Genomic DNA, 27,224 nt, shown 5'->3' with positions numbered 1-27,224 from the left:
AATATAATATTTCTTTGCATTGTTGATCTTCATAATTTACAGTGGAATTACTTAACTAAGTAGTTTTTCCTGGTTTTTTCCAAGTATTAGTCACAGTTTGGAACTCTTTTTTTTTCATAGCATTTTATTTTTTTTAAAGTTAACAGTTTTAAAGAAACCTTTAAAATATCGATAATGTAGTGAAACACCGCCTCCTCTGGTCATACCTCGGTATTTACTGCGTTTGTGTGAGGGACGCGCACAATATTTTCACGTGTTAAACACGTCTAACATGATTGGTCGTTACATTTTTATTCCGTGCCGCTATTGGCTGGTGGACTTGGCAACAAGCCGCCATGTTTTCTGTGAGAGGACGAGAAAAGAAGCCGCTCCTCAACAGCTTTTCCAAGGCCAGTGTTAATGATATAACCTTTAATTATTGTATATTTTAGTATTACTTATCGTTGGGGGAATGTGCGACTCTTCCAGTGACTCTGTTAGCACCGTTTTGCACAGTCGGCCGATTCTCGGGTCATCGTAGGTAAGGTTTCAATAAGACGGCATTTCATTGGCCAAGGGGGTGAGTGTACGGCAGTATTATCACACGCTGTTAAAACAGGAAAAGAAGGAGTTTTTAACGTCTGAACAGAGACTAGTGTTATAGTCATGTTATCAGAGACACATCGTATTAGTAGATGTCATGTGTGTGTTTGTCTGTAACATTATCTGCAGGCCTACTGTTATTGTGTCGTTAGTAATACATCTTTAAATCATTAATTACGTATTGATGGAAATGGTTGTATTACTACTCTAACCCTAATGTAAATGTGTTTATTCACAATTTAGTTTTTTTTTCTTCTTCTGTTTTTTACTCTAGAAATTTAGTGTTTTTTATTTTGTTTAATCAGAATCAGAATAAGAATTATTTTATTAATCCCAGGGGGATTCTTTTGTTACAGCCACTCAAAGTATCACGAACAATAATACTAAAAAAAAACTTAAACAAAGAGGAAATAAAGAATAAATGTTAAATAAGTGTATAATTAAGTATTAGAGTCTTTAGAAAAATACGGATTAGATACACACACATTACAGTAGTAAAAAATAAAGAAGACAGATAATACTAATAATACAAATATGATACAGAACATCAGGGGATGAAGGCCTTTTCACATCCAGTCTTTTCATGTCCACAGTCAGACATACATACAGTATAAGGACTCAGTGGAAGCCATCAAAAGTCATCTTTATTGACAATTTCCACTATAAGACATGTAGAGAATTTGAAATGACTGTTCTCTTTGCCCGAAACATTTACAAACACAAAAACACGGCAATGTAGAATATATAAATTATAAGAACAGAAGAACAACAACACAATACGTATTTTTACAACATGTACAGTGAAAGTGTGGATATGAATATGAAAATAAGCATATATAAATAAAACTATGGTATATTACAGTAGTGCAGAAGTTAATTTGAAGTTAAATCCAATAAGGCCATGATTCTGGTTCAGATAGCATAGTGGCTCAAACTCTATTTATGAAGGATGCTCAAAGATATCTTTGATCCTAAACAAAGCTTTTACTAAATTTGCACCAATGGAGTTTAAATTTGCCTGGAACCTCTACTAATGTTGTGGGTCCCCTTAATATTTGCCTTTTCCCCTGATGTTTAAAGGAAATAAGTTGTACAATATAAAACTAGAGTTTGCATTGATGACTATTGTCAAAAGGAGCATTTATTTATGCATCCGTCGGGATTATCATAGCCTGTTTTGAAATACCAACATGCTTCAACTGGGAGATTTATTGCTGATGCAGTATAATTGTGTTATAAAAAGTATAAAAGTGTTTTTTAGTGGCATATGAGCTGTGACATTAAACTACCTTTCTCAAGCTTGTCATGTTTGTATTTCACTTGATGACTACACTTTACCCCTTATACAGTACAAAATACATCATTACTACCCGTAGGATAAAGTCATCAATTGATTATACAGCTGACTATAATAATAATAATAATAATAATAATAATAATAATAAAGAGTCAATGCTTGTTTGAAAACAAAGAGTTGGAATATTAATACGTAGTCAATAAATTTAGAAATAACTAAATGCATCATATACACTGTCATTAGTTATTTATTTATTTTATTTCTGAAAGGATTTTTTGATCTTACATATGTACATGGCTGACCTAAACTATACTGTCGATAAATCAATTAATCGAATTTGTAGATAAAAACGATTTTTATTTTGAAAATTTATTTTTTTTCCCACCACAGTTTTTTTCTGACTTTTTCGCGTTCCGTCCTTGTGGGTTACCGTAGCGCAATGTGAGCCAGCCCCCTCTTTGTTTACATGTGTTTACCCTTTGGGTAGGCTATATGTGTGCTACAGGCATGTCTAATTTTTTATTAATTGTAATGTTATATGTTATAAAATATGTAGTTACATGATTTCTTAATCAGAAAATTTAAGCTACTGTGAAGTAGCTGTTGCACTTTTCTTTTAACCTGGGTTAAAGCTTGAAATTGTTGAATGACAGTCTCATTCATTTTTTTAATTTGGGATTGTTCTATGCATTTTAACTCTTGAGGACATTCACAGCAATAAAGTTGCACTTTTGACAATATATCTGATGTCTGCAATCATTTTTAAGTGCATTAAAAAATAAAATAAAATCGAAACTCAAATTTTTTAGCTGCTCAGAAAAAAAAATGTAAAAGTTTTTTTTTTAGGCAAAATCGCCCAGCCCTAAGTACAGTATATGTCTTTTATGGTTTAGTGTTTTTTTTTTTCATCCATGATTATGATCGGAAGTTTATTTTGTTAATTCTACGTCTCACTATTCCCAGCTTTTTGTAAAACCTTGATACAGTGGAGGTGTGTGAGATTGTGGAAGTGACTGACGATATGGAGAGGAGCTACAGAAAAACAGACACAACTCCAAAGAAAAGGAAGAGCAAAGCTCAAGAGGAGAATGTTGAGAAGTCCAAGAAGCCGAGGTAATATAAATAAATAGCTAATGTTTTTCAAGTAATAAACAAGTAAGCAAAACACATCCTAATAACTGTGTTGTCTGTCTCAGGTCTGCCTACCTGCTCTACTACTTTGATGTTTATCAGGTTATGCAAATGGCAGCGCCGACTTTGCCTCAATCGGAGATCAACAAGCGTATTAGCGAGAGCTGGAAAAGACTCAGTGTAGCTGAAAAAAGCCACTATCTGGAAAAAGCCAAGCTGGAGAAGGAGGGCGTAGATACAGTAAGCTGTTTATATCAAAACACTGTGTCAGCTGCATCATAGCTAATATACTTGGTCTGTATTCAAATTACAGTAAATACCGGATTTTCAGGTACTTATTGAGAGTTTAAACAGCATGTTTTAGTGAAACTACTCTCCGTTATTCTTAAAGCTATCAATGTTATTCATTTTGTTTTAATATCAGGGATATTTGGGGAGTGGTGACCTAGGTCAGATAGTGGAGCCCAGAGCTCACAGTAAACATGATGATGCTGCGTTTAGTTGTTATGCTGCAAAGAAGTGGAACAAACTGCCAGCAGAGCTGAAGTCAGCATCCAATGTGAACATTTTTAAATCTAAGTTAAAGACTCTATTTCTCTACTGCATATGATTGAGAGGGAGATTTTTGGTCATGTTGTTGATGTAATGTGTTTGGTGATGAATTTAACAATTTACTGATGATTTTGAATGTTTTTTTTTTTTTTTGGCCGACCTTAATGTTCTTATAGATTTTAAGCTGTTGAATGTTTTCTGTTGCACTTTTTGATCATGTAAAGCACAATGAGTTGTCTTGTGTATGAAATGAGCTATACAAAATAAATTAGGCTTGCCTTGCCTAGTGGTTAAGGATGCAGGCTTGTAATTGGAGGTCACTGGTTTGAATCTCACCCGGGCCATCACTGTGGGATGTTGAGCAAGTGCCCGTCAGGGATTGGTTCAATGCAGAAAACAAATGTCATATATGTGTAAACATATATGACAATAAATGAAGGCAAAAGCCCCTGATTTAATTGAATCTAATATATTTTACTTACTGGTATTGTAATAAAGCCTGAGTGAAATATACAAATGCTTCAAATGTCTTGTTTGGTATTAATGCACATCCTGATTATGTTTTTTTTCAGTCATCACTCAGCCCTTCCAAAGACCCTCCAGGATTCCGCAAAATATTACCCAGAACCAGTTATTACATTATGTCCAAAGGCTCTTCTTCAATTTCCAAGTCTGAAGTTGAATCAGAAGTGAGCATTGAGCCTCTGCACAGTCCATCTGAAGGAGATCTCGCCCAGGAGTCCCACTTTTCATTGTTAGCGTTGGCTGGAGAGTTGGAGCCCTCCGAGTCTCCAATTATTGTTCAGGACATGGAGCTGGAAACAGGCGTCGTCTCTCCTCCCCTGGACCTCCACGGACTCCCGTCCTCATCTTCCTCCTCTGAAACGTTCACACAAGTGGCTTCCACCGACTCGCAGAACTCTGCCGACTTCAACCAAAACACAAACGAGACGAGAGGTGCCTGTAGTCTGCCTAATGTGCTGCAGACATTGGGTGAACCTGGACAAATGGTTGCCTTTATACCCTCTCAGGTAACACATACTCAACATATTCTCCATTTAGAAGCAAGATTATCATTATTTTATTGTATTGGGAAATTATTTGTATCCAAATCAGTTATTGATGCTTTGCAGGACCTGCTGAAGGCCAAGTCATTGGTGGGTTCCTGCTCTGTAGGTCCAGTGATGGTAGTGTCTGTGGGAGCTGGCATAAAGCAAAACCCCAAACCTTCATATAAAATGGTGAATACACTCAATATAATTTTATTTTTCAAAATCATTCTAAACATGCCAGCAGGGTTGGGGTCAATTGTAGTTGTAATCGTGCAATAGATAATTAATTACAATTATCGCATAATTCTGATTATGTGAAAAATATGTTGCTGTCGTAATTGCAATGAAATTGTATTTGAGTTTAAATAATTAACTTTGTGATTGTAAGTGGCATGAAAATTCTTTAAAAATTGTCAATGATAATATAACGCAAAACTGGTGAACCATGTTACAGTTCTATGTACAGTTCTACACATATGTAGTTATCAATTATTAAAATATGTTTGAAATCAAGCTTTCCCACAGTTTACTATATTAAAAAAAATTGAGGGGTATACTGACAGAAAAAAGGCCCATATGCCCACACCAAAAATATTAAAACCTATATTTTCATTGATTAGGAAGCCTAACTAGGTAGCCAATAGATTGGTAAGAAATTAGATGATAGATATTTGTTTTTTTGTATTTTACAGCTGAAAAAATGCTTGTAGTATAATTGTAATTGGAAAAAATACTGGTCTGTATTTGAATTGTAATTGAACACGGGTAATTGAAAATGTAATTGACCCCAACCCTGCATGCCAGCACTGATTTCAACAACAACAACAACAACAACAACAACAACAACAACAACAACAAAAGATTAAAAGGTTCAAACATGACTTTGATAATATAACTGAGTATTTGCTTGTGCTCTGCAGCCTGTGAAGACGTACACCAGGAGAGGTCGTGGAAGGTGCCAAAACCCAGGCTGTTCCTTTGTTTATCTGAGCCGTCACAAGCCAACCACATGTCCTGAATGTGGGAGCCACTTGGGTGGGAAGTGGGTTCCTGCTGTAAGCTATAAATAACCTAAATCAAACGTTTCTTTTTTTTTAAACAAAAGTATTTTGGACTCTAAAAAAACAGCAAAGCAAGTGGAAAATGTTAGCTTAACCCAAAGTTTCCTTGCTGTATTGTTGTGCGCGATAACTTTAGCCTACTTTACGTTAACCTTGATCAAATCAGAAGATGCATTAGAAGTCCTTTGTACAGCACAGTTCAAAATAAGTTAGAAATGCTCACACCATAGCACACAGTATTACACAACCTTTGTCTTACCATTGGTTTACAGGGGATGGGGAAAAACCATCCCCAGGAGATGGTTTTCTTATTGTTTTTTAGTTAACTGTTGGATAGCATGAGTCAAGAAAATCGACACAAGGACACATTCTGATTTAAAGAGGGGACCCCCTGTTGTAGCTCTCCCTTTTCCTTATTGTTGTTATAATATTGCACAGTTATTTTCTTTATTTTACTGAATTACCTGTTTTTGGCGACTGTAATGGAACCTGAAAATAGTTTGCCCTTGTTTTGATCACAAAGAGAAAACACTGATATTTGTATTCAATTCAGGCAAAGAGGATCCATCAGAAAGCGGCTGCTTCCCAACAATCTCCACAGCCGCCTGAATCCAGGCCCAGTGACTCTAAAGCTTCACCATCACCTGTTCAGCACAGTAACACTAACAAAGGTTTAACTAAGGACACTCTAAGCAAGATAAAGGAGGAAAGTCAGCCAGTTTGTAATGTGGAGCCCACACCTTCCTCACATGTCAGCAGCTCACAGAGAGCAGTCCAAACAAAGTGAGTCCTATTGTTATGGTACTGCTGATGGTTTGGTGGTTTACCTCGGTCACCAAACTGCATGGAGCAGTGTGTGTCCTTTTCCTCTGTGTGTGCCCACAATGGTGTTCTACTCTGAAGAAGCTCTTTTTCTTCCATCTGTCTCAGGCCTGAGTCCCAGTTTAATCCACTGGGGTTGGATGGAGAGGTGGAGCTTACTGAGAACATGGCAGAAGGAAAGGAAGGCATCTCTCCTTCTGTGTGCCTCCAAGGAACTTCGTCCTCTTCATCCTTCGCTGACAGATTCAAAGCAGCAGCTTCAACGGACTCAAACATTTCATGGACTTCTGCTGACTTTACCTCGAATACAGTGACCTTGAAAACAGATGAAACACTCAGTTCTGAGTCAACGGTGCAGCAGACATGTGGGAAAACGGCAACTTGTGTTGTCAACACACCCACTCAGGTAATCACAACTCACTTAAGTCCTTATTTTATATGCAGTCGTTTTTTTATTTTCAGCTAAAGCAGAATTAAAGGTCTGTGTAGCTGACTCATTTATCACTTTCAGTGCACATCTCTTACAGTTTACAGAGAGTCCGTGTACCCTTCATTCTTCTGTTATTTTGTTTTAAAAGCAAATCAAAATAACAAATAAACGGTGTGGTAAGCAGCGTTTTTCTGTTTTAAATTTAAATCTTCTTCTGTTTGTGTGATATTTGGATGTTTGCGGGGAAACAATGGACAAGAGCTTCATGTTTTAAGCTCACCACACAGAGGGGACCCACAGACGGGATGGGGACTTTTACTATCAGACAAAAAAAGGAGCAACGTATAACAAGTCACATTACAGATGACAAAAAGCATGCACATGGTTATAGGAACGCGATGTGGTGTAATGACTACTGGTGCTCCACGTTTCTCAACTTCCGTCTGTGTTGACGGCTGCTGTTAGTGGCTAACGGTATTAAAACGTGCAAAATAAAATATTTGAAACCAATTGCAGAGCTACTGATATGTGCGCGCCTACGCAGTGTTCAAACAACAGTGTGGAGACAATGTAAGAAGCCATATGATTGGCTGAAATCAAACACACCTGATTGGCTGATGAATCTGTCAGTCAGTTTTATCAGCCAATGGTGACTCAAAATTCACCGCACACATTTCTCTCACAGATGCGCAGAGGTTTCACAGCACAGAAGCAGTTTATAAATGCACATTCAGCAATTTGCATTATCTGTGGATTTATATAAAAAGTGTGCCTCAAAATAATATTTGTGAAGTAGAGTGTGTGCATTTCAGAATTTATATTACAAGTTAGCATAAAATATATATTTGTCAAACAAAGCATGTGCATTCGTGAAAAACCCTGCAAGAGTTCATTCATTATTATACTGTTCTGATTCCATATGATTGCCCTGTGATGGACTGGCGCCCTGTCCAGGGTGTACCCCCGCCAAGCGCCCTATGAGAGCCGGAAATTGGCACCGGCAGACCCCCGCGACCCTGTTAAACGGGAATAAGCGGGTATGAAAATGGATGGATGGATGGATTCCATATGATACACTCCACAGAGACACTCGCACACATGTTTTGACATATATTTAATGTTATACTCATGTAGCCATATATACATATAAAGAAAAAGAAAAATGGGGGGGGGGTTGGACAGTGTCAGGCAGGCAGAGATTGCAAGGATTTGCAGTAGTCCAAAAAGGGGCCCCATTTTATATCAAATTGTTCTTTATTGTCTTTAGCTGAGAAAATAATTTTCTCCATATTTTGTTGTGTTTAAATTGTTTGCCTTATAGTGTATGTATTTTATACATCTGATCTGTTGTCACCTTGTACAGCACTTTGTCCCCCTCTTCCCGAGTTTTTAAAGTGCTTTATAAATAAAACTGGATAATGCAGGTGCTAGCTCTATAGATAGATTAAAATAAGTTATGCATTGGTTGAAATTTGACCTAAATTAAATAAATGTGTATACTCACCTGTGCTCTGCAGCCTGTGACGACGTACACCAGGAGAGGTCGTGGAAGGTGCCACAATCCAGACTGTTCCTTTATATACGTTAGTCGTCACAAGCCAACAGCATGTCCTGACTGTGGGAGCTACTTGGGTGGAAATAGGACTTCCTCAGTGAGTGTCAATGCATGTATTAACACACCTGAAGGCAAGGCAAGGCAAATATAAGGTAATGTAATGTATTGTACTGTATGGTGCATTTCATACTCAAGGCAATTCAATGTGCAACAGAAAACATTAAAAAGAGTTTAAAAAGCAAGAAATCAAGTTTGAAATCAATGAGAAAAACATTAAATCAACAATAATATGATTAAAATTATCCCTCCCAATCATACGCGGTAGAGAAAAATAATGGTTTTAACTTGGATTTAAAAATGTTCACATTGGATGCTGACTTCAGCTCTGCTGGCAGTTTGTGCCACTTCTTTGCAGCATAACAACTAAAAGCAGCATCACCATGTTTACTGTGAACTCTGGAGTTGTTCTTTAGCAGAAGGTGGTTTTTTAAAAAAAAATATTTATTTAATGTGACTGTTGAATGTCAGATCTGAGTCAATCAGAACACCAAGGTTTGGACTCAAGGTACTCCATGACAACAGTCCTCTTTTCCCTGTTTCCAAAGAAAGGAAAAGGGACAGTTTTAGTCTTTTCACCATATTTGTTTATATTTATGCACATTTGTGAGGACAGATTACAAGTCAAATTGCTGAGGTGAGTATAGATTAATGGATTTCACTGTGGGAGAGATTGTTTTGCTTTTAGAAAAACCTTTTGCATTAACTTAAAAAACCAAGGTATTAGTGCATATTTATCTAATTTTACCCTTCGACCTTGATTGCAAAACGTTTCACTTTAAGACATTTTAAACAGACAAACCTCTGCAGATCTATTGGCTCATTCAAACTGGAGGACATGATTGTTTTTGCTGACGTCCAATTCTAAAATTAGATTTTTAATGATAATTCCTTAGAGAGCATACTGAATATTGGTGTACTTCATACAGTAAAAAAGTGTGTTTGATTTCCCAGCAGAATAAAGCCGCATCCAAGCAGGCGGCTTCAGTTCAAAGGCCACCAGAGGGCACCAGCACCAAGAAATCACTCCAAACAAAGTGAGTCCTGAGCAAGTTGTCAGAGAACTTCATCTTTCTTTATACATTCACACCTCATCGTAGAATGGCATTGCTAGCATCCATGTATGACATGTTTGTTTAGGACAAACCGTCAATAAAGACAATAAAGACTCCCATTTTTTATTTATTTTTTCACTGAACTAGAAGATTAAAAACACACGCAGCGACAAGGTGTCCAATAAGTTTTTTTTTTATTTTGTGATTTGTTGTTTTGAATGACCGTTTTAGACACGGGAAAGACCATGTGTACCATACCTCTGTCCACAGGAACCCAGTAAGACCAATCCTCCCTGCGTGCTCTAACTCAGGTGAGAACTAAAGCTAGTTACAGCGAGCACAGAGGATACATTACTGTTGATCTATTACTCATTAGCTTCCTCTTCTTCTACGCTTGTATTTTAGGTCTTGCTGTTTTTCACATAATAACTGTCCCTCCAGAAAAAAGCAAACTCCACCAATCAAACAATCAACCATCTGCAGGTAGTGTATTCTTAATTTCATTTTTTTTTTTTTTTTCCAACCTGATTATTTTTAACCTATTCTCTGTATTTTTTATCGTTACTATGGAGAGACAAAGTTGTACTTGTAAATGTGAGCGTCCTGTGGTTTGTGCTCTCAGCTGATGTGGTTGTTGTTGTTGTTGTAACCACAGCGCTGAAAGGGAAGTTCCCCGGCCTTAAACCCAGCACTCTGAGGCAGCTCGGGCAGGCGGTTCCAGCGACCGCAGCCACCCAGGTTAACACACACACACACATACACACAGAATATTGAATAGCACATTATGTACATGCATGAGTGTGTGTATGTATGTGTGTAAATGTGTGGACATATATGTATATATGTTGAATGTGCATGTATAAACTGTATACATAACTATGTATAACTTTGTGCAGAATATGTATTGTAAAACTAATGACATTAGTTTCCTAATTATTATATATATATATATATATATTTTTTTTTTTGATGACTGTCGAAATAAGATTCAAATAAAACAATTATTGACATCTCCTGACTTTTCCATAGGAATCCGTATCTGCAGACAGAAGCCAGCGTGTGTTGTCACTGACTGATAAGAGTGTGAATATTCTGCCCGTCGTGCCTTACAAACAACACACCGTTTCCACATTTGTGAGTTTATTTTATTTACACTGCTTAATTTCTCTTTCTGTCACATTGCTGTCAGTCCACTTTAGGTAACACATTTCTCTTCACTGTAGGACTTGGGACTGTCCACTGCACGTGGCAGAGGTTGCTGTAAAAACCCATCGTGTAAATACATGTATAAGAACAGGCACAAACCTGCAGTATGTCCCAAATGTGGCTGTGGGTTGACTCTGAAGAACTTCAAGGCCAGGAAGGTAAAGACCACCCACCATCCTTCAGGATCTTCTGAAATGACCGTACAACAGCGTAGAGCTGCTCTATTATAGAAAAAAGTGATTTATTTTTTGCACAAAATGATGTAAAATGTATTCTTTAAACATGAATAAAGTCCTTCAAAGACTTTTGCACAAAACAAAAAAACACATCTTGCACGTGATGTGTCTTTGCTCTAGGTCCGAGGTGGGCAACTCTTATCAGAACGGGGGCTACAAAAATGTGTGTCTGATTGAAGGGCCATGTTATGTACATTCATGTCAGCATTTAGAATATTGACCAATCAGAGAATTAACACTGGAAAGAACAATGTGTAATTTTGTGTGTTTTTCCGTCATACTGTGTATATTTGTTTATTATGTGCATTTATGTTGTCGTTTTGTGTATTTTTCATGTAAAATGTATCTCATTTGGAGTCATATTGTGTATCTTGGTTGTCATTTTTGTTTGTTTGTGGGACTGTGGGTTTACGCAGTAATTTTTTTGTTTTTTTCTTCTCTTTGTGTACTTTAGTATGTTCTTTGTGTCATTTGTGTATTGCTGTTGTCATTTTGGGAATTTTTGTAGTATTTTTGTGTGTTTTTGGAGTATTTTCTATGTTTTACTTTACTTTTACTGTATTTTTGATAATGTATTTCTTAGAGTATTCTTGCTGTTGTTTTTGTGAATATAATTTTGTGCGTTTACTTTGGGGGCCGCCTATAATTAGACAGAGGGGCGCATGTGGCCCCCGTGCCGCCAGTTGACGAGGTCTGCTCTATTTCATCATCAAACCCAAAGTGTTTCCATATAAGAAAATTTGACTTTCCTTGCTTGTTTAGTTTATCAAGTGTTTTTGCTGCGTTTCTCCTGCCATGTTGTAAGACCACAACTTTTATTTCATGTTGGCCTGCAGGCTAGGCTAGCTTTAGCGTTAGCTTGAGAGAGGCGGGTGCATTAAACAACTCAAAGTTAGTATTAATAATTAATAATAACATGTGTAATTGAAAAAATAAATGTAAAAAAGAATTATTACAATTTTGTTTTATATATTGTTTTTTTCCTCGATTGTTCTTATTGTGATCGTCAGTGTAATAATCGAAATATTAATCAAATTTCAACATCAGACTTTGTTTATAAAGTTTCACCTGTGTCATTCTAGGGAGAAATGTCTCAGATTGAACTCATTGTATGTTGGTTTGTTCCTTTTTTTATTAGTCTGAGACTTTATTGGATCCGCTCCAGGCTCTGAGTCCTGCTCAGAAGGACATCCAGAGGCAGAACACCCTGCAGTTGCTGCGGAGCACTCTGCAGATGCCTGAGAGTGAGGCTGAGCTTCAGGACATGTTAAACTTTATCCACGAGGTCAACCAACTGCAGATAGTCCTGGTTGAAGCAGGAGACGACAACACGACTCACACTGTCACTGAGTCCGGCTGGCCTCTGGTTTATGAGTCAGCAGCTACTTACTGTGGCCTGTGTAACTACCCTCTGTTCAAAGGAGGTCAGAGGTGAGGGATTCTGCTGTCATTTCACCATTGAACCTTTGACTCCCTTATTTATTTATTTTTTTGCTGTGACTCTCTCATGCTGTTTTGCTAATGTGTGTTTTTCTACCTTTTAGTACTGTTGCAGGACTAGAGGACTGCAAGCTTCTGACTGAAACACTGATGCAAAGAGTCTCTCTGCAGCTCAAAGTGTGCCTTAATGCTGAGTGTCTCGCCCTGCACAGCTTCACTGACCTGCACCCAGGTGAACTCAGGAAAGGCTAATGAGAATAGAATAGAATCATTTTATTGTCATTGCACAAAGTACAACAAAATTGTAGAGTTTGGCCGATATGGGATTTTCAAAGGTCGATGCAGATACCGATTTTAAAAATTAAAAAAAAAAATTCAGCCGATGGCCGATATCTGAAGCCAAATTTGGAAGCCGATATTTTTAGGCCGATATACTTTTTTTTTTAAAACACATTGATTATGAAAGACAATTGAAACACTCGTGATGTAAATGTATATATTAGAAATTAAATTAAATACACCAATAGAACTCTTAACATTTATTGAACTTTAAATATACCCGTAGACAACCAAGTAAAACAAAAATCCTTGTCCCATTAAGGATATAATAGGATAGGATATTTGATCAGGCACTATTATGTTATATCTTTATTATATTATATCCTTATCCTTTTATATCGGCTTTTTATTTGTAAGCCTATTGGCTTCTACCTCTCCCATGCACATGCTATTATTATTATTACTTTTTTGTTGTTTTATATTCTTACATCTGAATGGATGTTTTTTTTTTTATGTTCTTTCTTTTTTCCTTTAATTGCTACTCTAAAGTGCTAAATAAAAAAAAAGAAAATCGGCCGATGGCCAATATTGAAAAAAGTCCATATATCGGCCCGAAAAATCGGCCGTTTTTCTCAGCTTTTTATCACAAACTGGCGATTTGTGTGAAACTTGCTTCTATTCAACTGCTGATTACAGGGGGTAATTGAGGGGGTAGAAATTTAAGAAAAGGCTTGCACTGAATGTTTTAAATGTTTGTGCAGCAGACAGAGAAGTCCATCTGCCTCCAATTTAACTTCCTCAAATATCATTGTGTGCTTCTGTGCATTCACCTCTCCACATTGAACGTGCAAAACACTCATTTAAATAAGGGCGGTCTCCACCACTTCTGCATGTACGCTAATCATTGCTGCAATCTTGCAGGTGAGGAAACTGCATCCGGAAAGGATTTTTGCTGGTTCAACTGGTTTACCACCCTTTATTTCAGATCTTAGTAAATCCGCCCCCTAAATTCTAAAGTTTGGGACTATTTAACTGAAAACTTATTCTACAACAAATACATTACACCATCTACAACAATGTATTTTGTACAGTCACCGTGTTTAATGGCACTTAAAATAGTTGTATATTATGTACATTGAATTAATGATTGGAAAATTGTACTGAACTTTTGACTAGTAGGGGAACAATGCTCCCCCTGCATCCCCTACTCTCCCCCTGCAAACTCTGCGTATGATTAAACTCTGTTGATGATTTTAAATGTTTTTATTGATGATTTTAAATGTTTTTGCTCCCGATTTTAATGTTCTTATTGATTTTAAGCTGTTGAATGCTTTCTGTTGCACTTTTTGATCATGTAAAGCACATTGTGTTGCCTTGTGTATGAAATGCGCTATACAAATACATTTGTCTTGCCTTGCCTTGCCTTGGATTCTTCTTGACAGCTTCTTCACTTTCTGATTGGACAGGGTTGTTCAATGTTGGGAACAAACTGCTGGTGACGTTGGACCTTTTCCTGAAGATTCAGGCCAGCATCAAACTGGGCCAGTCTCCCTTTGAGGCAGCCAGGACGTTATTTGACCACAACCCCAACCACCCTGGTAGATACAGTAGTGGATTATAGTCTATTCTTTACTCTGCATGGCTTGTTCTACCTCATTTCTTTCATATTGTCTATTCCTGTGTCTCTTCATCAGTGCATGCGCTCAGTCTGGTTGAATCCTCTCAAATTCAAGATCTCCTCTTGAGTGGCTACTGGGCCTTTGAGAGTCTGACTGTGCGAGATTACAACGACATGATTTGTGGCGTTTGCGGCATTTCTCCAAAGATAGAGATTGGACAGCGATATACGGACAACGTGCTGGAACTGAAAAATGTGGAGGCAAGCAGGCGTGCATACAGCATTGCTCTCAGCTGTTTTGCAGCAGTCATTCACTCACCACACACACCTCTGTGACCTCTGCAGTTCACCTGGCCTGAGGTTCCGGTGTCAGACGAGGTGCACGTGGACGACTTCTGGCTGACGATGGAGAACGAGGCCATCGAACAAGCAGCCTTCCCCACAGACATCCCCATCACACGGGTGGACGCATCCATCATCGCTCCTTTCACACCACCTCTGATGAGGAGTGGCACGGTCATCAACACGGAGAAGGATAAAGTTCTGTCTCATACAGAGCAGCTTTCAGGTACAAACACTTGTTTTGTTCTTCATATGTATCAGCAGCTAAAACAGGGTTCCCTCAAATCCTGGATTTTTTTTTTTTTAAAAGGCATTAAATTTATGAATCTAAAAATAAGGCCTTAATTGTCATTAAAATGTCTTAAAAAAGAAATTAAACCCCTGCTTTCTCCTGACCTGCCACTAGGGGGGAAATTAAAAAAATACCTTGATTATGGGCGGAGCAGTTAAGACACGCCCAGTCTATACTATAAAATCTCCAATGAAGATGCTATGCTATGCTATGCTATGCTATGCTATGCTATGCTATGCTATGCTAACTAGTGTCACAGCAAATTTGCGGTTGACCTCATTTGGAGACATGATTTATTGCTCTGGTTGAGTGATGGAGTCCAGGCGAGGCATTGATGATTTTATAAAAAAGATTTATTATAAAATTAAATAAAAATGGAGTAAAAAAGAAGCTTCCATCCTGAAAGAATGAAAGGCAAAAGGCTCCTGGCAGAGCAAAAAGGCAAGACCCACTCTAACTAACAGTTCACCGCTTAAGCTTTTATACAGATAACAGAAAAAGTTCCACCCTGAGGTGAGGAGAAGGAGGGAGTCAGATGCCCAACAGTGGAAACATTTGAGGATGATGAAGACGTGTATATTATGAGGAAGATTGGGCGCCACTCTTATCTATCCTTGATAGTGTGTGTGTTCGTGTGTATGGCCTTCAGCAGAGACTCTGTGTTGCACTGAGTACAATACGATCTGTACTGTTTAATCTAACATGACTCAGCTGTTCAAAAGTGCGAAGAGTAATGCAGTCATCATGTATTAAAACATGACAAATTGTACACATGAACACACATTTGACGATATTATGATGAATATAAAAATTGCCATAACACTAGCTACTCATTACTCAGTATACCTCTCTATTCACTCTTCTCTCAATCCAACCTACTCACCACAGATTGTAGAGCCCACAGGTGCTAGTTTTAATAAAAGGGGCGGGGCTAGCAGTGCTTGTTTGTGATGCAAGATGGTCCCAAAAATCAATTGTAATAGCCAGGTTTCAACCCATAGAGGGCAGTCACTACATTTTAAGTAAGTAGGTACATTTTATTTCTATTGCACTTTTCACAGATAAAATCTCAACTAAATATGCCAAGTTTAAATGCTTTGACTAAAATGTGGAGAGTTGAACCAGGATCAATTAACAGCACTACGTCATACCCACTCCTACGTTACTCTTTAAAATCAATTTTTCAAAGTCTTAAATTTTAACACCTAATGAGTATGATTTTATGATTGTAATTAGTCTCATATTTCAAAATAAAAGGTAACATTAGGTTTTTTTAAGATGTGTAATTTACCGTAACATTGTGAAATCACGACAGCGGAACTAACTACAAAACACTGAGGTGGTTGCTGCGGGACTTTATGCAGATGCGCGTCATGCTTGCAGCAACTTTCAACAACATGGGGAAATGTAAATAAAGATTTTTCTTAATGGCTTTTATTTTAATTTTTTTTGTTGTTTAAAGATTTTTGGCTAGTTTTTTAATCATCTTGTACGTTTTTGGAGGGATTTTGTTTATTGCAGTCTGGTTTTTTGGTGTATTCTACTGACATTTTGTGTATTTTTGTGTTCACTTTGGGGGCTACCAGTTGCACATTTGCACTCGACCCTGGAAAATGACAAACAGGCAAATGGCATTGAAAAGTCTTAAAAAGTCTTGAATTTAATTTGACTGATTCCACTGTGATTGGCCCAGAGTCGCCTGTGTGAACCATGATAACTTCCATCATGTGTTTCAGGTGATCCGTCAGTGTTAGTTCGTCTCATTCATGACGGTGAGCTAAGACTTAGTAAGATTGAAGAGCACACAGAGGACGAATTAACAACAATGCTGAACCACTGCGGCATGACCATCATCCCCGGCTCTAAAAAGGTCTGTATATAGATTCCGTTTGTGTTAATTCTGTTGAGTGTGTGTTGATGTTACTCAGTAAGCTGCTCTCCCTCTCTGTGCGTCAGACTGATTTGCTGGCCTCTCTGCTCTCCTTCTGCACACTCGTTCAATGTGGTCTCCCCACTGGCCCACAACCTCCCCCACACCGTACTGCTGGCAAGCTGTCCAAGCTGTGTCCTCACAAGGTACAAGACACAACAAAGCCAACTGACGTCTGTTGTAAATTTCCCTGGGTACAAACCTGTAGGAGCGTAGGGTCAGAGGTTCGAATCCAAGCTCAGTCATATTTTTTGTGACATCTTTTTTGGACGTCCAGACAGCTCTGGCGACTACGTTACATTAAAAATCAAGATCAGAGATCAAAAATAAAGGTTATGTAGGAGGTCACATGAATACAGCGAACATTAAATTGTTACTTAAACCAGACAAGAACCCCATGTTACCCTCAAGCTATCGTCCCATCTCACTTATTAACACAGACTTAAAAATTATTTCCAAAGCACTCACATCCAGGTTAGAGAAAGTAGTACAGTCAATTATACACCAAGACCAGACAGGATTTATTAAAAATAGACACTCCACAGACAATGTGAGAAGACTGTTTAATGTGATCAACATGGCACAGAACTCTAAAAAGAAAAAAATAATCTTATCACTCGATGCAGAAAAAGCATTTGATAGAGTAAACTGGTCATTCCTCCTAACTGTCCTTGGCAAATTTGGCTTCGGAGAATCATTCATACAATGGATCTCCACCCTGTACAATAAACCTAAGGCCTCAGTAACCACAAACCAAATAACATCCCAAAGCTTCACACTGCAGAGGGGAACCAGACAAGGCTGCCCACTCTCACCTTTGCTTTTTGCAATATTCGTTGAACCTCTCGCAGCAGCTGTACGTCAGAACTCTGTTATTAAAGGAATCCACTCATCCATCTCAGAACACAAAATTAATCTTTACGCGGATGACATCTTACTCTATTTGGAAGAACCGCAATCCTCTTTAGAGGAAGTATTTAATCTAATAAACAGCTTCTCTAAATTATCAGACTATTCCATTAACTGGACAAAATCATCAATCCTCCCTTTGACAAAAAACTCATGGAATCCTGCAAACCAAAATCCACAACACCCCTCCACCACAAATACAATTAAATATCTAGGCTTAAATATATCACCAAACTTAAATGAATTAATTAAACTAAATCATGATCCGATGTTGGACAAGTCACAGAAGATCTGCGGAGATGGAACAATCTCCCCATCTCACTACTTGGCAGGATAGCTTCAGTTAAAATGAAAATCTTACCTAAAATAAACTACCTGTTCTCAATGATACCACTGAAACCACCAAAACAATGGTTTCAAAGATTAGATTCTGCAACTACAAAATTCTATACTAGAAATAAAAAACCTAAAATAAGCCTTTCACAACCCTTCAAAAAAACAAAGACGAGGGTGGTTTAGAAGCCCCTAATTTCATGCATTATTACTTAGCAAACCAAATATTATATTTAACAGAGTGGCTAAAACCAAAAGAATACTACAACACCTGGCTAGAAATAGAACAGTTAGACTGCAAACACATTAAACTCTCTGATCTCCCTTTTATCACTGCGACCCTCAAACATCACAACTGCTTTAAAAACCCACTAATTGCCTCCACACTGACTGCATGGTGGAAAGCCCTGGACATCACAAATGTCCATTAAAATTAGTATACTGTCTCCAATCTGGCACAACCCTGACTTTAAAAATAAAAAAACACCACTCTATCTGAAAACATGGGAAGAGAGTGGAATCACTCATCTCCAAGACCTTTTTGAAAATGACAAGATCAGGCCATATAACAATCTAACCCAAGCATTCGATATAAATAAAAGTAACTTTCTACAGTACTTACAAGTAACAGAGACAATAAAGAAAAATACTCCACTAGACTTAACTACTTTACAACCTCCAGAACTGGCTATATATATGAAAAAAATCTCAACAAAATCAAAAAAACTCTCAAAAATATACAGAGCGCTCTCGAACACTAACTGTAATTACTTACCAATCGCGAAGTGGGAGGCCGAACTCTCAATCACCCCGAGCACTGATTTCTGGACAGAAATTTGTTGTAATACTTTAAGATGACAAAAAACACAAACCTTCAGCTAATTCAATACAAGGTCCTCCACAGATCCACACTACCCAACAGAAAATGCATAAAATGGGCTTCTTAGCAACAGACATCTGCTCTCAGTGCACCCAGAATACAGCGGATTCCTATCTACATGCCTTATGGCTTTGCTCCCCAGTTCAACACTTTTGGATTCTAATCACTGAAAAACTGTCCTCCATTTTGGACTGCAGGATTCCTTTATCTCCAAATCTTTGTTTGATTGGAGACCTGACAATGCTTCAACTTCCAGCAAACCAATCACAATCAATCCTTGCGGCACTAGCCATAGCAAAAAAAACAATATTACTAAATTGGAAAGACAAAAAATCCTTAAACATAAACCAATGGCAAAATCTCCTCACAGAATTTATTTCCATGGAAAAGATGTCTGCTCTCAGAAAACAAAAAAAAATAACGTGCTTTGAGGAGCGTTGGACTCCTTTTTTAATTGCATTAAATCTAAATTTTTAAAACCCTGATGATCTAGCCTGCAAGCGACTGCCAGCACCACTCTTTACTAACGCACTAGCCCAACTGTAAGCTTGGGCCACCTTGGGCCTCTGGGGTGGTCTTGGCCGGGGTGGCTGGGGTGGGTTGCCGGGGTCTCTTGTTGCCTCGACACGGGTGTGCATTCCTTCTGGGTGTTCACGAGGTCCCGGGGCTGTTTGATTTGGCGCTGTTTGCCCCTCGCGTGCACATCTGGTTGGTCTCTGGGGCTGGGGCCCTGCGTGCTCCCCTGCCGCTCCTTCCCCTTGCTCCCTGTCCCCCTGTCTCGTCCTCCCCCCCCCCCTCCTCCTTTGCTCTTGCGCCCGCCATCCTGTTGGGTTGGGTTTGGGGGGCTCCCGTTGGCCTGGGGCGCTGGTGGGGGGGCTGTGGCTCCCGCCTGGGGGACGGGCGGTGCCGTGCCGGGTGGGTTGGCTGGGGGGTGGTCTCGTTAGGGGGCCTGGGGTGGTGGGGGCCTTGGCTCCGGTCCGGGGGGATCCGGGGTGGGGGTGGGTTTGGGGGGGGGCGGCTGCCCGGGGTCGGCGATTGCCTCCTGGGTCGCTGGGTGGCGGGGTGTGGCTGTGGGTTGCTCCGTCGGCCCTTGCGGGTCCTAGGCTTGGCTCCCTGGGGCGCGCCTTTGCCAGGGATGTCGCTTGCGCGGCGAGCCAGGCGGGGCCCCCTCCGGGGCTTTTTGTTTGACCGCAATGGCCGGGGTGTGGCTGTTACGGCTAGAGGGGTGGGGTGGGGGGGTGCTATGGGGTCTCCCCGGGGTCGTATTGGGTGGGTGTGCGGGGGGCGCGGCGCGTGGTTCTTGGCCTGGTGGATCCTTGTCGGGATTGGCTGGTCTGCTGGCTGGGTGCACCGGGCGCCGTGGGCGCGATTCCGGGGCGGGGGTGCCCCGGGGGCGGATCCTTGGTCTACGTTTCCGGGGGAGTGCTCTCCTGCCATCTGCCCGGGGACCGGCCGCGGCTCGTGGCGGCGCTGCGCAGCCTTGGGCGGGGCGGGGCTGGTGGCCTCGGGCCCGCTGTCGTCCGGGGTGGGCTGGCGTCGGGGGGGTGTCTCGTGCCGGTGCGTGGGTCGTCGGGGATCGCCTCCGTGGGGGGGGGGGGCTCCATTGGCGCCGTTGGTGTGGGGGGGCGGTTCCGGGCTGGGGGTGCTTCGGTACTCCGGCTTGCCGGTCCGTGGCTGGCGGGATGGCCCTGCTTGGCGGTGGATGGCGTCCTCTCTAGTCGGGGGGGCCGGGGCCGCCTCCCGGTGGAGAGTGTTGTATCGTGGCGCCGGGTGGGCCTGTGCTGGCCCTGGTGCGGGCGCGGGCCTCCCCCCTGCTCGGCCGCTCCCCTTGGCGGCGGGGGGGGCGTTGCTCCGGGCCGGCGGGGGGGGGGGGTCGCCCCCTGGGGCGCCGGGGGATGGGGTTGGTGCCTGGCTGTGCCCGGGGGTGGGGGTTGTCGCCGTGCTCCGCGGGGCCGGCGCGGTCTGGGGGGTGCCGTGGGGGGGGGTCTCTGGCTGTGCTGCTCCGGGGCCCACAGTGCCACTTGCCCGTCTGCGCCATCTACCCTCTCGCGTGGCCCGCCATGCGGACGGGCCCGGCTCACACCGGACAGGCCTCCTACATGTTCACTTCACCACACTCCCAGCTGGTCTGGCTCACTCACAAAATGCACCACACACCCATACCCAACCCTTGGGGGGCTGGATGGTGGGGCTGGGGGTGGAGGGGGCCGCCACCTGTGTTACTATGTAGTGGCGTGGGGGCGGCACTCCCACCCTAGTTGCCCTACTAATCCCTCCAATTTTAATCACATCTCAACATGCCACCCCCCGGAGGGTGTATTATCACTTACACCCTCCGGCCTATTACACCACATACACATAAATCCACAGAGGCTGGATGGGGAGCACCGCTCCCCTCCATCCCCCTTCTTTTAATCACAACCCCATACATTCACCAAACACACACATTCACACAGGGGATCGGGAAGTGCCTCTCCATTGGGGAATGGAGAGGCACCATAACAGGGTGGTGGGTTGGTACACACATTTGGGCCTCTCCGGTGGGGGCCTGGCCCCTCTGTTGGTGGCTGGGCCACTGCATAGAGTAAAAATACATCACGATGGTGCGGTCGGGCGTGGCGGTGGGTCTCGGAGGGGCTTTGCCGGGGTCTCTCCTTGCGGGGTCTTTCCGGGCGGTGTCGGCCTGGTGGGGCGCGGGGGTGCCTCTCCCCCTTGGGTGTGGCTTGGTGCTTGTTTCGTCTCCTGGTGGCCTTGGGGGCGGGCCCCGCGGTGTGCGGGCCCGGGGCGGCCTGCCTCGCCGGTTTGGGGGGTGGGTGTGCTGGGGGGGTGCTGGTGTCCTCACCGGGGTTGGGGCGGGGTTGTTTGGCGCCTCGGGATGATGCTGTTTACTGGGGGGGCGGCGCTAGCTGTTCCGGTGGTTGAGGTTGCTTTCGGCCGCCTGGTGGGTACGTCCTGCCATCTGCGGACTGGTGGGTGGGTCCGGGGCATCTTTGGCTGGGGGCTGCTGTCCCTTACTTGATGTGTGCCGTTGGGGTGCCTCCGTCCCCGCGGTGGGGGTCGCCGGTTGCTCGCGGGCCGGCGGGGGGCGCTGCCCCGTGGCTTGCGCCGTCCGGGGGGCGGCGGGCCCTGGGCTGCTGGCCTTGTGCCGTCTGGGGCTGTGCGGTTCTGCTGGGCTGTGGCCGGGTCCTGGGCCGGGGTGGGGGGCGCGTCCCGGGGGGCTTGGCCCGGGGGCTTGCCCTTGGGGGGTCCTGTTCCCGGGGGGTGCTCCTGGGGCCCGGGGTGCTTGGCCTGCTGGCCTGGCCGGTCGTGGCGGGGGTCTTTCGGGGCGGGTGGCGCGTGCCGCGCCCTTGCGTACCTACTGGTACGGCCCCTGCTTGGGCAGTGCCCCGTGAGGCAGGGTGTCGGGGCCCGAACAGGGGGCCACATCCCGGCGGGGCGGTCTGGCTTGGCCCTTGGGGGGGGCCCTGGCTTTAAAAAAAACTGAAGCTCGTGGCGCGGGCGGCATCAGCAGGGGGTGATCTGGGGCGCCATGGGGGGCTAGGTTGGGGTGCCTGGGGGCCGGGGGGGGGACTCCCAGCGGCCCCCTGGTGCCTTATGCGGCTTGGGGTGTGGTCGTCCTCCCTGGGCGGGCTGCTCCTGGTGCTGCATCCATTCCGGGTCCTTCTGGCCTGGGGTCGGGCCCCTGCTGGCTCTGGGCTCGCCGGCGGGTGCCCGCCGGCTGCCCGTTCGGCGCGGCTCTGGTCGTCTGCTGGGCGTGGGCTTCGGTTCCTCCGCTGGGGCCTCGGGCAGGGCGTTCTCTGGGCCCTCCCCTCGGGGGGTTGGGCGCGGGGGTGTGTGTGGGGGGGGGGGGTCGGTGGGGTGGGGGGTCTGGGGGTTGGGGGTGGGATCGGTGGCGTGGTGCGCTGGGTCCTTGGCTCCTTGGGGCTTTCTCGGGTGTGTATGGGGGGGGCGATGGCTGCCTCTCGGCTTGGGACCTTGGGGGCGTGCGGGGGGGCTGCTTGGCCGTGGGGTGGTCGCCGGGGGCCCTTAGGCTGCCCGCTCTCGCTGCTGGCCTGACTGCTTCTTCGGGCCCGGGGGCGGCTCGTGGGTTTTGCAGTGGCGGTTCTTGGAAATACATTTGTCATGTATGCACTGGCCTTGGGCTGTGGGATAACACTCATACTGGGCTCAACCTTAGACACCTTGTTCCCAAATACCTGTTTTATGGAATTTCCACTCACCTCTTCCTCTGTTCACAGCCACCACTATTATTCCTAAACCGCACACTGGTCACCAAACTGCACAATATACACAACCACAATTTCACATCGCATCACTTGGAACCTAACAACTATTCCCCACTCATTCCATATCCTATCTTGTATCCCTCTTCCCTGTTAACTTCCCCACCCCCCTCCAACCCCTCACCTTGGTGTAAACACTGCCCTCTCTTTTTTTACATCCTCCCTTTAATAAAGTATTTCTTACCCTTCCCTAGGGAGGGCTGGTGATGGTCACAATTATGCAATGAAATAAATAAATTTATTTAATTGCAATAATAAAATATGCATTGCTGTTAAAAGATTGCACTTCTTGTAGTGTTAACCTTCGACAGCATGTGCAGACAAGGTAAAAAGAAAAAAAAAAAAAAAAAAAAAAAAAAAAAAAAAAAAAAAAAAAAAAAAAAAAAAATCAATATAAATGATGAAACATGAAGCGGCCGTCACTGTCTTCGTGGCACTGCAGTGGGAGGGCTGTGCACTTCCCCAACTTACTGGGGCCAAATGAAAGTGGAATACTCCTTGAATACACCTTTTTAATTATAATAAAATTTTGAGTGAACTCATCCTTTAGAAATTCCGTAAGTTGAGCATTTAAACCGTAAGTACAAGTGGAGCTGTGTATAAAAAGTGCTGTAAACGTACAGCTGTAGAAGAAGTGATACGCCCTCCCAGCGATGCTGCCCCAGCTACTCAGATACATTTTATTCATAAAATTCCCCGGTTGTCATGCCACTGGCACAATGAAGTGATGAAGCAACCAAAAAGCGTGGCTAATCACGGGCGATTTAAGTGACTATTGTCTCTGAAGCGGCATTCTGTGTGAACGCACCTTCAGAACAGGCTCATATTCCACAAACGCCGACTTATTTCACCCATTGGGGTGAATAAATCACTCTCTTCCGTGTGGTTGCCATGGTAATTCGTGTTTTCTTTACTCAATTTATGTTGGCTTTTTATCGCACTTGTGCACGTAAGTAACCTAAGGTTTACATACTCAGGGTTGATTGACTCACTTCATACCAGCTGTAATGGAATCAGATACCCAGAGTTTCCCATTGGGGGGTATGTTGACCCAGAGTTTATGGATACACTCAGAGTTTGTTGAACCTCCTTTATGGAGTACCCCTCTGGTTTGGATACTGACATTGTTTCATTTAGAGTCTTTATATCTGCTGGATCACTGGTTCACAAATGTTTTTAGCTCAAGTACCCCCTTTTTCTTATTTTTTACTCCAAAGTTGCGCCAGCTGAGACATAATTGTAGTGCATTTTATTTTAAATAGATATATATTTGAGAAAGTGAAAGTACAGAATACAGTTAAGATTGTGTGTTGTTTTAGGTTTAAAAATATATTTTTTCAATAATTTTTTTTACATTTTTTTATCAATTCTAGACAATTCAGGCGACCCCGTTTAAATTTCAGACAATTCTAAAAAACACTTATTTAGTGCCTCAAGAATAGATTTATTTCTATAGTTTTTATCATTTTTGGTGATCTCCCGCCTGGTGTGGGACCAAGACTGACCTTTGAATTGTCATTTTATGTAGTAATCACGATCATTTTTACCATCATTATTATGATTATCATTTTTCACTAACAATTAACATTATAAAACCCACATTTTTCATGCTGACAGTTAATTTTCCACACAATCTGTTTCTCAAGTACCCCCTGTAGTGCCATCACGTCCCCACCACCATTTGAGAAACAATGTTCTCGATGATTGCTTTGCTACTTATATATATATATATATATATATATTCTATATATGTATTGAATGTGAAAAAAGTGCTCTATGAACAAAGTGTAGTTCTCTTTTGTTTCCTCAGTTATAAAAATGCTGTACATTTGACCATTAGGAAGCCTGTTTATTTCCACTCTTTTCCATGTGGGGATTTTACTTTATCTGATTTTATTTGCCTTTATTTTTATTTTACTTTTTTCTTAAATAGAAAAGATGATTAAAGCCTGAAGGAAAAATATTGGTAATTAATAATTTGAGAGCAAAATAAACGTTCCTTGTTTACCCTCCCTCAGGTGGTTTGTGCCTCTAAGTATTTGGTCAGAGGAGAGACTGCCCGTGACCACGTCGACCTGCTGCTGTCCTCTCGGTATTGGCCTCCCGTGTATGTTTGTGACTCCGCCCACCAAGTGGCGCTGTGTGCTGACATGCAGTACCCTGAACTTGCGACCCAGATGTGGGGCAGGAACCAGGGCTGCTTCTCTGACCCCTTGGAGAAGCCCAAGGTCTGTGATTCACATTTATTCACTGACTCTTTTTAGACCAAGGGTGTCAAACTCATCCTAGTTCAGGGGCCAAATAGGAAGTAGTTAGATCTTAAGTGGGCCACAGATTTTAGGCAGGTAAATGAGCACTTTCAACAACAATTTCCCCTAGTTTGCAATTTGACGTATAAATGATACATAAAGAATATAAGGTGCCAACAATATCCAAGCAATAAGTGACAGATATCAGTCCCTGCAGGATTTTATCTTTTATATTTCATTGATTTTGTGACAATTCTTTTATTTACTTTCACAAAATTATGAGAAACAATTTCAGGAGAATTGAGCAATTGGAGAATTGAAATGACTGAAGTCGTGATAAAAGTGTGGGAAAATTGAGATCCTCCAAATATTGTGGAGTTTCATTGAATTTGTGTGTTTAGAATGGCTGAGAGATCTACTACTGCATTATTTTGTATTTTACACAATATTTCATGTCGTTTTTTTTTTTTCTTTCTCCTACGGGCCGAAAGGAATGACCTAAAGGGCCGGATTTGGCCCCTGGGCCGTGAGTTTGACACGTGTTTTAGACCGCTGTGGAAAAAGTTTCATTATTGATTATTATTATTAACCAGTGTGCACTCTAACGCCCATCCCTCCTCCTCAGGTGGTCTCATGTGCTGAGCTGCGGGAGCAGCCGTACAGCGCTGACCTGTCACTGGTAACAGAGAACCAACAGGTTCATCCCATCACCAAATCTTCTTCTTGTTGGATGGTTCGTCCTCCATCAGCCGCCCAGCAGCCTCCGCCTGCAGAGCACCACTCCATGCTGCTCTGCAGAGACCTGGAGCCCTACGTCAGTCAGGTGAAGCAGCTGCAGAGAGAGAAGAACAGCTGGGGGACAGAACATGTGGATCACAATGGCCACAGAGAAGAATGTGAGGACCATGCACAGAATCAGCCGACCGTGTTCAGCAATGCAGCGTATTACTACCTGTACAACCGCCTGGTGGATTTTCTCACAAGCAGAGACATTGTGAACCAGCAGATCAGCCAGCTGGTGGACACGTGCCAGATGGGTGAGGTGGTAATCAGGGACGCTTTGTACAGACTTGGAGTGGCACAGATCAAAACCGAGGAAGAGGAGGACGTGAGGAAATAGCATTTGGTAAAGACACATGTTTGGTTTATTATTATTTATCAAGTATTTATACTTGCTGTAAAGGACTGTCTTGAATGTATCAATAAAAAGCTGTGTGCAGAAACCAGGAAATGACTAGAAATTGATTTGATTTGAGTTGTGCTGAAATACGTCATCATTCAATAAATGCAGCAGTCGCGCAAAAAACAAGAGAAAAACAAAACATTATATTATATTTATTAAATCTAGAATTTGTTTGACTTTGAGCTTTACATGTTTCTAACTGAATATCATATATAAGAAAATAAGACTGCTAGAACCCCACAACTAATATATGATCATGACATATTCTTATACACATACATAGTCTACACACCACAGACTGTTTGACGTGACTTTGGTGAGGAATCCAGATTTCAATGAATTTATAGTAATCCGTACAGACTTCACTGCCTTTAGATTTTCAATTAAATACGGGACAAGGTGCTTCCATTAATGGTTCAATAAAGGACGGGTGGATTTATGTTCAAGAAG

General features: G+C 42.4%; 1 protein-coding gene across 4 annotated transcripts; it reads left to right on the top strand.

The window, feature by feature from the left end:
- The first annotated feature begins 296 nt into the window (after positions 1–296).
- Positions 297–26,722, top strand: hmgxb3 (HMG box domain containing 3). 4 transcript variants are annotated; one of them, XM_028460238.1, is made up of 24 exons: positions 297–520; positions 2,843–2,992; positions 3,076–3,250; positions 4,135–4,593; positions 4,696–4,803; positions 5,535–5,669; positions 6,229–6,458; positions 6,606–6,903; positions 8,445–8,579; positions 9,497–9,576; positions 9,865–9,905; positions 10,000–10,077; positions 10,250–10,332; positions 10,624–10,728; positions 10,818–10,958; positions 12,175–12,467; positions 12,581–12,708; positions 14,222–14,353; positions 14,450–14,634; positions 14,719–14,941; positions 16,744–16,877; positions 16,964–17,083; positions 25,361–25,570; positions 26,217–26,722. In XM_028460238.1, the coding sequence occupies exons 2-24, from the start codon at positions 2,901–2,903 to the stop codon at positions 26,709–26,711; spliced, it is 4,080 nt and encodes a 1,359-aa protein (XP_028316039.1). In that variant the 5' UTR covers positions 297–520; positions 2,843–2,900; the 3' UTR covers positions 26,712–26,722. The 4 variants fall into 4 exon arrangements, with proteins under 4 accessions (XP_028316039.1, XP_028316037.1, XP_028316036.1 ...); XM_028460236.1 differs by having other exon boundaries at positions 9,826–9,905; XM_028460235.1 differs by having other exon boundaries at positions 9,494–9,576; positions 9,826–9,905.
- Positions 26,723–27,224: the final 502 nt, after the last annotated feature.

Source organism: Gouania willdenowi, chromosome 10 (assembly GCF_900634775.1).
Source record: "Gouania willdenowi chromosome 10, fGouWil2.1, whole genome shotgun sequence".
NCBI lineage: Eukaryota > Metazoa > Chordata > Actinopteri > Blenniiformes > Gobiesocidae > Gouania > Gouania willdenowi.
The sequence above is the reverse complement of the archived record's forward strand: the minus strand, read 5'-3'. Positions and strand labels throughout refer to the sequence as shown.